The following is a 13101-nucleotide window of genomic DNA, read 5'->3' as shown; positions in this document are numbered from 1 at the left end:
GTGGCCCACCTGCAGGACTTCAGTTTTCAATGCTGGACCTATTGTTACCCTACTGTGCAGCCAACTCTCTTGTAAAGAGTTGTAAAGTGGGTTTTTTAAAAATAGGAAAGGCACCAGCGTTTGTTTCTCTCAGGTGTATTAATTACATCTTTTACCATTTTGTTATTTTCTTTTAATGGCTTCTCATACATTAAAAAGGCGTCTCTGAAGAGAAATACCATATGATATCACTTATATGTGGAATCTAAAATATGACAGAAATGAACCTATGTACGTACGAAACGGAAACAGACTCACAGACATAGAGAAGAGACTTGTGGATGCCAAGGGGGAGGGATGGAGTGGGAGTTTGGAGTTAACAGAGGCAAACTATTACATATAGAATGGATAAACAACAAGGTCCCACTATATAGCACAGGGAACTGTATTCAATATCCTGGGATAAACCATATGGAAAAGAATAGAAAAAAGAATGTATATATATGTATAACTGAATCACTTTGCTGTACAGCAGAAATTAGCACAACATTGTAAATCAACTATACTTCAATAAAAGATAAATTTAAAAAAGTAAAAAGAAATGTACATTCCCATCAACAGTGCAAGAGGGTTACCTTTTCTCCACACCCTCTCCTGCATTTATTGTTTGTAGATTTTTTCTTGTTGTTTTTTGTTTGTAGATTTTTTGATGATGGCCATTCTGACTGGTGTAAGGTGATAGCTCATTGTAGATTTTTAAATTTTTTTAAATTAAAAAAAATTTTTTTTTAACATCTTTACTGGAGTGTAATTGCTTTACAATGGTGTGTTAGTTTCTGCTTTATAACAAAGTGAATCAGCTATACATATAAATATATCCGCATATCTCCTCCCTCCTGCGTCTCCCTCCCACCCTCCGTATCCCACCCCTCTAGGTGGTCACAAAGCACCAAGCTGATCTCCCTGCGCTATGCGGTTGCTTCCCACTAGCTCTCTATTTTACATTTGGTAGTATATATAAGTCCATGCCACTCTCACTTCGTCTCAGCTTACCCTTCCCCCTCCCCGTGCCTTCAAGTCCATTCTCTACATCTGCATCTTTATTCCTGTCCTGCTGCTAAGTTCTTCATAACCATTTTTTTTTTAAGATTCCCTATATATGTGTTAGCATACGGTATTTGTCTTTCTCTCTCTGACTTACTTAACTCTATGACAGACTGTAGGTCCATCCAACTCACTACAATAACTCAATTTCGTTTCTTTTTATGGCTGAGTAATATTCCATTGTATATATGTGCCACATCTTCTATATCCATTCATCTGTCAATGGACACTTAGATTGCTTCCATTTCCTAGCTTTTGTAAATAGAGCTGCAATGAACATTGTGGTACATGACTCTTTTTGTTTTTCTTTTCTTTTTTTTTTTTTAGCGGTACACGGGCCTCTCACTGTTGTGGCCTCTCCTGTTGAGGAGCACAGGCTCCAGACGCGCAGGCTCAGCGGCCATGGCTCACGGGCCCAGCCGCGCCGCGGCATGTGGGATCTTCCCAGACTGGGTCACGAACCCATGCCCCCTGCATTGGCAGGCGGAGTCTCAACCATCGCGCCACCAGGGAAGCCCCATTACTCTTTTTGAATTATGCTTTTCTCCAGCTATATGCCCAATAGTGGGATTGCTGGATCATATGGTAGTTCTATTTTTAGTTTTTTAAGGAACCTCCATACTGTTCTCCATAGTGGCTGTATCAATTTACATTCCAACCAACAGTGCAAGAGGGTTCCCTTTTCTCCACACCCTCTCCAGCATTTATTGTTAGTAGATTTTTTGATGATGGCCATTCTTACCTGTATGAGGTGATACCTCCTTGTAGTTTTGATTTGCATTTCACTAATGATTAGTGATGTTGAGCATCTTTTCATGTGTTTGTTGGCAATCTGTATATCTTCTTTGGAGAAATGTCTATTTAGGTCTTCTGCCCATTTTTGGATTGGGTTGTTTGTTTTTTTGATATTGAGCTGCATGTGCTCCTTGTATATTTTGGAGATTAATCCTTTGTCAGTTGCTTCATTTGCAAATATTTTCTCCCATTCTGAGGGTTGTCTTTTTGTCTTGTTTATGGTTTCCTTTGCTGTGCAAAAGCTTTGGAGTTTCATTAGGTCCCATTTGTTTATTTTTGTTTTTATTTCCATTTCTCTAAGAGGTGGGTCAAAAAGGATCTTGCTGTGATTGAATTGATAGAGCCACTATGGAGAACAGTATGGAGGTTCCTTAAAGAACTGAAAATAGAACTACCATATGACCCAGCAATCCCACTACTGGGCATATACTCTGAGAAAACCATAATTCAAAAAGATACATGCACCACAATGTTCATTGCAGCACTATTTACAATAGCTAGGACATGGAAGCAACCTAAGTGTCCATCGACAGATGAATGGATAAAGAAGATGTGGCATATATATACAATGGAATATTACTCAGCCATAAAAAGAAACGAAATTGAATTATTTGTAGTGAGGTGGATGGACCTAGAGTCTGTCATACAGACTGAAGTAAGTCAGAAAGAGAAAAACAAATACCATATGCTAACACATATATATGGCATCTAAAAAAAAATGGTTATGAAGAACCTAGGGGCAGGACTGGAAGAAAGTTGCAGGTGTAGAGAATGGACTTGAGGACACGGGGAGGGGGAAGGGTAAGCTGGGACGGAGTGAGAGAGTGGCATTGACATATATATGCTACCAAATGTAAAATAGATAGCTAGTGGGATAGCAGCTGCATAGCATAGGGAGATCAGTTCCGTGCTTTGTGACCACCTAGAGGGGTGGGATAGGGAGGGTGGGAGGGAGACGCAAGAGGGAGGGGATATGGGGATATATGTATATGTACAGCTGATTCACTTTGTTATACAGCAGAAACTAACACAACATTGTAAGGCAATTATACTCCAATAAAGATGTTAAAATAAATAAACAAATAAATAAATGTTTTTAAAAAGTAGGAAAAAAAAAGGCATCTTTGGTTTCTTGGATCCTATCAAAGTCCAAGGACTTGATGGAATATTCAATCTAAGAAACAAGAAACACACCAGTCTTATGACATCTCTGGGACAGAGAAGACACCTGTCAAGGAGTTTTATCCAAAATGGAGAGGCAAAAATATGAAGAGGTGAATCCAGACAAAAAAATGTACAGGAAGCCACTTACTTTGAAATTACTAAACTAGAGCAGTGGATTGAACACATTTAAGTACAGGTTAGAACTGATGTGTTTGGGAAGAAACTCCAGAGAAGCATTTTCAATATTTCACTCCCAGAAAGGAGCTATTAATAGTGTTCAAGAGACACGGAAAAAGAAATTGCTGTAATGAATTCCTGGTGTATTGCTAGATTGGCAAATCAGAATAATTCTCAAAACACTGATTTCTTCACTCATTTATTTGAAAATTTGTTTTATCTTGTATGCAGTTTATTTTTAGTTGCCTTAAGTTCTTGTTTAAGGTAAGGTGGTGTAAAACAAATAAATCAGTAAATGAAGCATTGATCAAGAGCCAAAGTCTCCTAGGACAGGAGGCACTTTCTTTCATCACTCAGGCATTCGTTGCCAGTGTCAGAGGCTAGATGGACCTGGTGGCTGCCACCAGGCTAACAATGTACAATCAAGTTCTCTTTCAGAGTCTCACCTGAGTTCAAAGATTAAAGATATTTTGGCTCCACATCTGTTTTTACCCCAATGGTGTTCTGATTCTTTTTTTTTAAATTTTATTTTATTTATTATTTTATACAGCAGGTTCTTATTAGTTATCTATTTTACACATATTAGTGTACACATGTCAATCCTAATCTCCCAATTCATCCCACCAACCCTGCCCCGCCGCTTTCCCCCCTTAGTGTCCATACATTTGCTCTCTACATCTGTGTCTCTATTTCTGCCCTGCAAACTGGTTCATCTGTATCATTTTTCTAGGTTCCACATATATGCGTTAATATACGATATTTGTTTTTCTCTTTCTGACTTACTTCACTCTGTATGACAGTCTCTAGTTCCATCCACGTCTCTACAAGTGACCCAATTTCATTCCTTTTCATGGCTGAGTAATATTCCATTGTATATATATACCACATCCTCTTTATCCATTTGTCTGTTGATGGGCATTTAGGTTGCTTCCATGACCTGGCTGTTGTAAATAGTGCCGCAATGAACATTGGGGTACATGTGTCTTTTTGAATTATGGTTTTCTCTGGGTATATGCCCAGTAGTGGGATTGCTGGGTCATATGGTAATTCTATTTTTAGTTCTTTAAGGAACATCCATACTGTTCTCCATAATGGCTGTATCAATTTACATTCCTACCAACAGTGCAAGAGGGTTCCCTTTTCTCCACACCCTCTCCAGCGTTTGTTGTTTGTTGATTTTCTGATGATGCCCATCCTAAATGGTGTGAGGTGATAACTCATTGCAGTTTTGATTTGCATTTCTCTAATAATTAGTGATGTTAAGCAGCTTTTCATGTGCTTCTTGGCCATCTGTATGTCTTCTTTGGAGAAATGTCTATTTAGGTCTTCTGCCCATTTTTTGGATTGGGTTGTTTGTTTTTTTAATATTAAGCTGCCTGAGCTGTTTATATATTTTGGAGATTAATCCTTTGTTGATTCATTTGCAAATATTTTCTCCCATTCTGAGGGTTGTCTTTTCGCCTTGTTTGTAGTTTCCTTTGCTTTGCAAAAGCTTTTAAGTTTCATTAGGTCCCATTTGTTTACTTTTGTTTTTATTTCCATTACTCTAGGAGGTGGATCAAAAAAGATCTTGCTGTGATTTATGTCAAAAATGTTCTCCCTATATTTTCCTCTAAGAGTTTTATAGTGTGGTGTTCTGATTCTATCCAAACATTTAAATCAGAAATATCTCAACATGGATGAATTTTCATGAAAAAGGTATTTCCTAGAGCTCTTTCCAATCCGACAATTCCTTAATTAATTTTCTATATATCTCAGTTAAATTCTTCCCCAATTTTTGCATTTTCATCATAATTTTGCTAAAATTACCATCACTGGTTCCAATCCTTTTCTATGTGAATGTTATAGCAAAAATTTCATACACCAGTCAGCTTTTTTGTCCATATCATCTTTCAAAGGCTCTGTGTTCACTACTTCTACCAGATCCAATTTTAAAGGCGTAAATTTTATTAAGATTTGATTCACTGTCAATTTTTAATCAATAGTGTTAGTGTTAACCACTGTCAGTTTTACATTTCGCTGAATATTTTTCTGAGACTATTTTTTTCCTGAGTCAATTTTATACTTTCAATTTTATGAGCCAGAACTGCTTCATTTATGATAAATTTTTATGGTGATCATTTTGGGCTGTTTTGAGTTTTATTCTACATTATTTCTACTAGTAATATTCCACATAGATTGACTAAAAGATGATAATCTATATTCCTTCCTTTGTCAATTTTCTTCTAAAATAGTGAGCAATTCTTCTTACTTTAAGGTTGTTCTATTGTGCAGGATTTGTCTGTTGTATTGTGAATCTTCTGTATATACCTGCTCATTCTGTGTACCTTGTATTAACTGCTCGCACCACTAATTTTTCTGCTACCATGTCGTCTGATATAAGGTAATGGCTTTTGATGATGGAAAATTCCCTAAATTTCTGCGTGCTCCAAAGTACTTCTCTACACATTTCTTTTAAAAGGCAAACTGCAGCCCACAGTTCGTGTTTCAGGGACTGCAGAACATTTTTAAATCGTAAAAGGAGACATCTTGCTGTGTCTGTTGTTGTTGATCACTTCCTTCTGTCCTTCTTACTCTCTTGGTTGTTCTTTCATCCTCTGTCTCTGTATGTTTCTTTTATGGCTTCAAGCTCCCAACTCTGCCACGTCAATCTTCATCAACCCCTTAGAAATTCTTTCGTGCATTCATTCATTCATTTACTTGTTAAAAGTTTGTTATGTGATATACATTGTACCAGACGCTAGAATATCTGAAAAATAAGACATAACCCTAAACTTCCAGAGGATTACAATCTAATGGAGGTTGAGAGACTAATAAGGTACATAAAGTGATTGGCAAAAGACAAAAAAATTAGTTTAGCAATGCAGTATTTCTAACTCAGTAAGAAGGCTTAAATAGAAGAGCAGAGGACCAACGTCAGCCAGAAGTTATTCCTCTCCTTCTCCTTCCTGTGTTTTCACAATCCTTCTCTCTTTACTGTCTCCTTCTTCCAATCAATAAACAAGATAAGGTCTCTCCTGTCTCCCATTTCATTAAAACATCTCTCTTGACCCTAATTCTGTATTTACTGCCCACACTTACATTTCTCTTTCCTTAAAATTCTCCTTGCAAAGTTCTCCAGTTTATTCCTTAACACACTCTGGTTCACTCCCCAGATGACTACTTCTCATACTTGACTTCAAGCACCTTAAGGAAACTCCCTAAGTCATTTCTAAGCTCTCAGTTTCAATGATTGCTCTTTGACATGGTGTTTGGTCTCTTGCCTGTGTCTGGTATGACTGATCACTCCGCCCCATTCTTCTGTACTCCTCTGGATTTTGAGACAACTTTCCCCTGGTTTTCCTTTTATCCCTTTGTTCTCTGTTTTCTTCATCAGCTCCTCTTAAATGCTACGGGTCCCCAGGATTCTGCTTCACTCTATATAACCTTTGTACAGTGTTACTAACAGGGAAAACTGCGGGGGAGGGGCAAGGGGGTGGGAGTCGGTGGAGGGAGTAACATGGGAACTCTATACTATCTGCTCAATTTTTCTGTAACTCTAAAACTGTTCTAAAGAATACAGTTTATTAATAATAATTTTAAAAGGCAATGGTTTAAAAACGCTAAGGCTAAAACAACTATAACATTTTATAGTTAAAATAATCCTTTGTTCTAAAAATTATTTTTCTGATATAGAGTCTGGGTAGGAAGAATCAGTTGTCTGAATTTCTATAAAGACTGTGAAAAACAAAACACATCAACTAATTAGAAAGATAACTATAGAAAATTTACTGTAATTAGGTCACATGTTTAGAACAATAATCTCTAATTGGATTTGTCAAAGTGTTCCTGCAGGTATTGATTTAATTCAATTCAATATACATTTATCGAACACCTGCTACATGAAAGGCCCTTGGTTTGGCACTGGGTAGTGGATATAAAAGCTGAAGAAGACACGGTTCCTGAAACTACAGAGATTAGCATCTGGAAGAGCATAAAAAACAATGCAGATACTCAAATGCATGGCAGATGTAAGTGAGAATGTGGGACAGGGAGAGGAGGTCATTCCAAGAAGAGACAACATTGGAAAAGTGCAAGGCATTCGGAAAGAATAATGAGAAGGTCAGTTCGGCTGGAGCATATGCTGTGACAGTCATGGGGCCTAGGAATGAAAAGAGTTGTAGGGCACTAGGGATACAGCACGACCAAAGACACACTTCTACAACACGACTCAGACCAAAGACTGAACCAACGGACAGGACGGCTGAGAGGACGGCAGGCAAGAGGCGGCGTGGGCACAACAATAGCCTGGCTGGTGAACGGGGCCAGAACCATGGCTCTCTAGTGAGACTGGGAAAGAGGGGACATGTGTCTTTCAGTGTCCAGACTGCATTTTATGAGATTGTGCAAAACTCAGGGACTGCAATAGCAATAGGTGGTCCTAGTGATGAAGACCACGCCTCATATGTACTGATCCGAAGCATGTGCTGGCACCTGAGGGAAGAGACTGATACTGAAGGCTGCCTCTTCAGCTTGCTTGCGCTGATGCAAATCAGCTTACGTGCCTTTCATTCCCTCCGTCCTATTCTATAAAGCTTTTATGTTTTCCCTGATTATAAAAATAGTGCATGCTTAACATAAAATTGGGGCTATACATAAAATAAAATCCTTTTGATTTGTATAATCCACAGGTAACCACTATTATAATTCCCCCTCACTCATTATTTTTCTATGCATGAGGCACTGGGAAATAGTGCAGTTGGTTAGTTATGGAATACAATCTTAGTTATGTGCACTCTTATAGGTTAAACCTCATACTATTAATATGAGGCCAACACTGTACATAGAAGAAGCTGTTGTTTTGCACATCAGGATCTCCAGCTGCTTGTCGGAATGGCTGTGCTCTATTTCTAAAAAGCTCTTTTGTATAGACTTCATGATAGTGAACTGTGTTGCAATATATTTATATAATTAATATAATATAGTAATTTTTTGCTTTAAAAAATACAGCACAAAATGTGACGGTTTACCTTAACAGTAGACAATAAAGATGATAAGAATGTATGTAAGAAGCAGTCTAACTCCGAAATGTCTTATTCCTAAAGAAACAATGGACTTTTTAATAGTATGAAGTTTCTCATGCTGTAGCAGAACAGATTGTATATGTTGGGTTGGCCCAAAAGTTCGTTTGGGTCTTTCCGTAAGCTCTTATGGAAAAACCCGAATGAACTTTTGGGCCAACCCAATATTTTGTATTCACAAAAGTGCATATATTTGGCAAATTGGAATAAACACACACATACACATGCACACATCTGTATCCTGTTTCTTCTCTGAGTATGTTTCATATACAATTATATATTTTAAATGTTCTTTAATGGACAGTCATGTTAATCTGTTTAATATTTAGCAATTCGTCAAGAGCCACGTCAAGTTTTGCCTCCACTCTAAGTATTCAACGAGAGCCCATTTATGACTTCTTGGGATTACAGTAATAGATTCTCTGAATGCCTTTACCAGTATCTAGCCTGTTCTCTTTCCAAATCACTTTGATGAAATGATTTCTCTCAAACGTGGCACCAATCATGTCACTCCCCAGCTCAGGAGACCTTCGACGGTTCCCCACTGGCTACGTGATCCCGGTCTGGTTTCACTAGTCCAGACTTTCCCCCCGTCATGCCATCTATATTCCCACCAAACGTAACCTCCTGTGCCTTTACTTCAACTCCCCCCACCTGGGATTCTAACATCACTCCGTGTTCCTTTCTACCTTGATGACAGTTATCTGTGTACACGTCTTTCCTCTGGATTAGGCTATAAACACTTTGAAGCCAGGATTTGCAATTTCAGTGCAGTGCAGTTAAGTGTAAATCAAGGTCACTGAAGACCAACTCTATTCCAGACACCAGGCAAGGTGTTAGGAGTAGAGAGTAAATAAGGCTCAATCCTCACCCTCAAGGATCTCACAGCCCAGAGAGGGAGACAACATGTAATAAATAACCTGATTCAAGGTACTCCATGAAATGGCAGGAATGCACAGGAGACACCATGCAGCACAGAGGAAGGGATGGGCTCTGCCTGTACGGGCTGGGCCGTGATAGGTGATTTCTAAAGGAACAAGAGAGTGCCAGACAGCAGAGAAAGTGCAGCACAGCATGGTATATTTAGGCCATTTTAGAAAGGTGGGGGAAGAGATGGACTTGCCTTTAGAGATACGAGGGTAAATACCACTAAGAGTCTTACAAAATATGACAGGAGGCTTAAAAACCAAATGCGATTTAACATCTCTTCCAAGGCTATTGGTTATTCTTCCAACTATTTATATTACTCTGCACTTCTCCATGTATAATTTTGTCTCTCTCCAACTAGAATGTAAACTTTTGGAAGGCAGAATTCATGTCCGCACTTCTTGAATGTCTCAAAGCCCTCAGTATGGGGTCTAGCACACAGTAGAAGTCTTACCAATCTTTTAAATTCACAATCCACCCTCATAGCTGTATGCTCAGTGCTTAAAGGGAATTCAAAGCATCTGTTAGAAGAATGAACCAGTGCTGAGTTAAGACAAAAACTGAAAGGACCAGCATATTTTGTGGCAATGTTCTGGATTAGTGATTTTGCCTCTAGAACAACTTTATTTGCTGTTAAAAAAGCAATTTAATGCAATTTGTTTCCAAATGTCATATTTTAGCATATTTATGGTTGTCAATAACTGGGTAATCAGCAGTAAAATAACAAGTATGGATTTTCAGCTATGATAATTGGACTTGTCTCTCAGAATTGCTTGTATGTAACGATCGTTAATCAATGGATGACATTTCCTGCAGACTGGGAGGCCCTGTCTCGCCAGCCTCTGCTGGACAGGACTGTAATCTGTGGCCTGAAATGACATCTTCTCTATAGGGAGTAAATGTGGTGTGATGACCAACAGTGGTAGCTGAGTCAAAGAAATGGAAATGAAGGAGGAGTGAAGATGGAAAAGTTAGCATTGCTCTTTATCAAAGTTATGGCAAACCAGGGCTGGGCACCTTGTGTTTATTTGGGAGAGGAAATGAGAGATGTATGTGAGTGTGACTGTATGAATATGTTTGTTTGAATTGGGGAAGTAATAGGGGAAGAGGAGAGGTTCTTTTCTAGGATCCAGTCTGATGAGAAAAAGGGAAAAGAAAAGAGAAGTAAAGGCTGTAAATACTAAGGGAAAGCTAGGTAGCTATAAATATCTAAAAAAGAAGACTGTACGTGGTGCAGTCACAGGCTGCAGCAAAGAGGATCACATAAAAGAGACAATGGAGAAGATGAAGTAGAAAATCAGGGGTGTATTTAAGTCAAACACTCAGAAGCTTCTCTGCAGGTTTGTTTGACTCCTGATTGTTTTGCTGGGATGCTAACCCATGCTGCCTCCTGCGTTCCACCTTAGTGGTGGTGGTGACAGTGAAATATACGTCTCATGTTGTCAGTTTTAACCCCTAAATGCCATTGCCTATAATTTTGCTCTTTAGTTCTAGGGTGTGGCTGTCAGTATCACTTGCCCAGAGATGACAGGAACCAAGAAAGCATCACCCAAGGGATGGTGAATGCCACAACAGCTTAGACAAAGCATATGCAGTCCTAGAAATGCTACATATTCTAAGTAACTGTGTCTAGGGAGAGGGGTGAAGATAGACCTATGCTCTAATAAAAACGTGAATCCCCAAAGTCAACTTTGCCCGAGACTCATAAATGATCTTATATTTAATTCATATTTCCTGTCCTTTTGTCTTGGAGACCTAACCTCTCCTGACCTACAATGATGAAGCAGGTCTCGGGAGGGACCTCCCTGGTGGTCCAGGGGTTAAGACTTTGCCTTCCAATGCAGGGGGTGTGGGTTCGATCCCTGGTCAGTTAAGATCCCACAGGCCTCGGGGCCAAAAAACCAAAACATAGAAAAACAGAAACAGGGCTTCCCTGGTGGCGCAGTGGTTGGGAGTCCGTCTGCCAATGCAGGGAATGCAGGTTTGTGCCCCGGTCCGGGAAGATTCCACAGGCCGCGGAGCGGCTGGGCCCATGAGCCATGGCCGCTGAGCCTGCGCGTCCGGAGCCTGTGCTCCGCAACTGGAGAGGCCACAACAGTGAGAGGCCCGCGTACCGCAAACAAAACAAAACAAACAAAAAAAAACCAGAAACAATATTGTAAAACGCAGGTCTCTTACATCAGTCTGGGTATGTCGCTGACAGCCACCGTCCCGTCCTGGGTCTCGCTCTCTCCATCTTCCTCCTCTTCATCACTGCTTTCCGACTCCTCACTCGAGGAGGAGTAATCCGTCACTTTCTTCAGTGGGCGGTTTGTTTCTTCAATCCGGAGTTCTCTTAATTCTTTGGCTAATGCCGTCAGATCCTACAAGAGAAAAGCGTGTCCAGCGTATATGAATTATAGAACGACCAAAGCGACGTCTCTCAGCAAGTCTCCGACTCAAGCAACAAGAAATAAACAAGAAAAAAAAGCTCTCTATAGAACTGTTACAAACATAGTTACTGCATGAAACCAAGAAAACGATGTTTGTAGCGCGGAGAAACTAGAAAAGAAAGATGAAATAAATTTAAACTTTGTTCACAACCAATTGCTAGACTGAGACTGTTCGGTTCTGAATCTGCATGTGTATATATGTGTATGTGCACTGTGTGTGTACACATATATACAAACACTGGGTTCACATTTTATTTTGGGAAGGTGAAGTTGGTCACCCACCCTCATAGTTAATTACCCACAGGATTAGAAATTACTCCCCAGTATTTTGAGACTCCTGCCCAAGCCATAGTCATGGACTTTCTCCTCTTATGATTGCTACTGTACCAAAATCTAGCATCAGTCACAGAACAGAGCAATTCCCAAGGTTCCAGCTGCTACAATGACTCATTTGGTGTGTCATCATTCCCTGGACAGCCGAGGCACCACATCAAATAATGGCCCACCCCAAAGCCCAGTGCCACTGAAATTTAGAGCCACAGAGCTGAGTTAATCAAGAGGAACAACAACAAAATAAAACAAACAAAAACAAACAAGAGTTCTCTTCCAGGACGATAGGTGTTTCATTGTCTTTTGTTTGATATTGCGTCACCTGGCAGAAACCCTGGCGGAGAATACTGAAATGAATGTGCAAACACCAAAAGGAAGAGGTAAACTTTCAGTTTTCCATGAGTATGATGAAACCTTTAGCCTTATGGATGTGATGAGGTGGTATTTAATCACCAGGCACATGGCAGGCGGTGTGCTGAAGATCTGACTACCTTTTATTGTACATGCTTTCAGAGCAATGCAGAGGGAAGCAGTTCTGCTAAAGCATGGCCGCTCTCATTTGCATGGGTTAAACTGCCCTTGGCACACAGCATGCAAGTGAAGAAAAAGCAATTTGACATCAGTCTTACCATTTCTCCCTACATTAGTGACCCATGTGGGAATCAGAGCATTCAGTGAGAGACAGGGGATTAGGGAGAAAGAAACTCATTTGAAGATACTAAATCCCACAGTTTTCTTATGGCCATATTCTCTCTTCATTTCAATCCAGAAATGTATTTGCCCAATTCACCTGATGTAAGGTTAGAGCAATATAGGTGATCTAAATGACATCTGATAATCTATCCTGATAGGTTAGAAGAAAAGTTGTGATAAATGTGTGTAATTAAATTATAAATATAATTTTATTTTGAGAAGACAACAGATCATCCTGTTTCTTTACTGGTGCCTATATGTGAGGCATGGATGTATTGGTTAAGACTAAGGACAGAAAATGCTGCAGGTTTTTTATTTGGTCTAGAAATTTAGAAAGTTCAAGGTGTTACGTGAAGCATTCATTTCTTTCTAATTTCATAAAAATCAAAGGGACAGCGATGACAACTTTTACATTTGTTCTGTAGTCATTTGAATTGAAG

At 39.4% G+C, this 13101-nt stretch overlaps 1 protein-coding gene across 1 annotated transcript in view; it reads right to left on the bottom strand.

The window, feature by feature from the left end:
- TNIK (TRAF2 and NCK interacting kinase) overlaps positions 1-13101 on the bottom strand; it is a 410793-nt gene that overhangs the window by 28392 nt on the left and 369300 nt on the right. The window contains exon 21 of the mRNA XM_060011144.1: positions 11385-11569. Coding sequence (XP_059867127.1) covers positions 11385-11569 — 185 coding nt within the window. The remainder of the gene's footprint in view (positions 1-11384; positions 11570-13101) is intronic.

This window comes from Delphinus delphis, chromosome 4, assembly GCF_949987515.2.
Source record: "Delphinus delphis chromosome 4, mDelDel1.2, whole genome shotgun sequence".
NCBI classification, from domain to species: Eukaryota; Metazoa; Chordata; class Mammalia; order Artiodactyla; family Delphinidae; genus Delphinus; species Delphinus delphis.
This window is presented reverse-complemented; position numbering and strand designations above follow the sequence as displayed.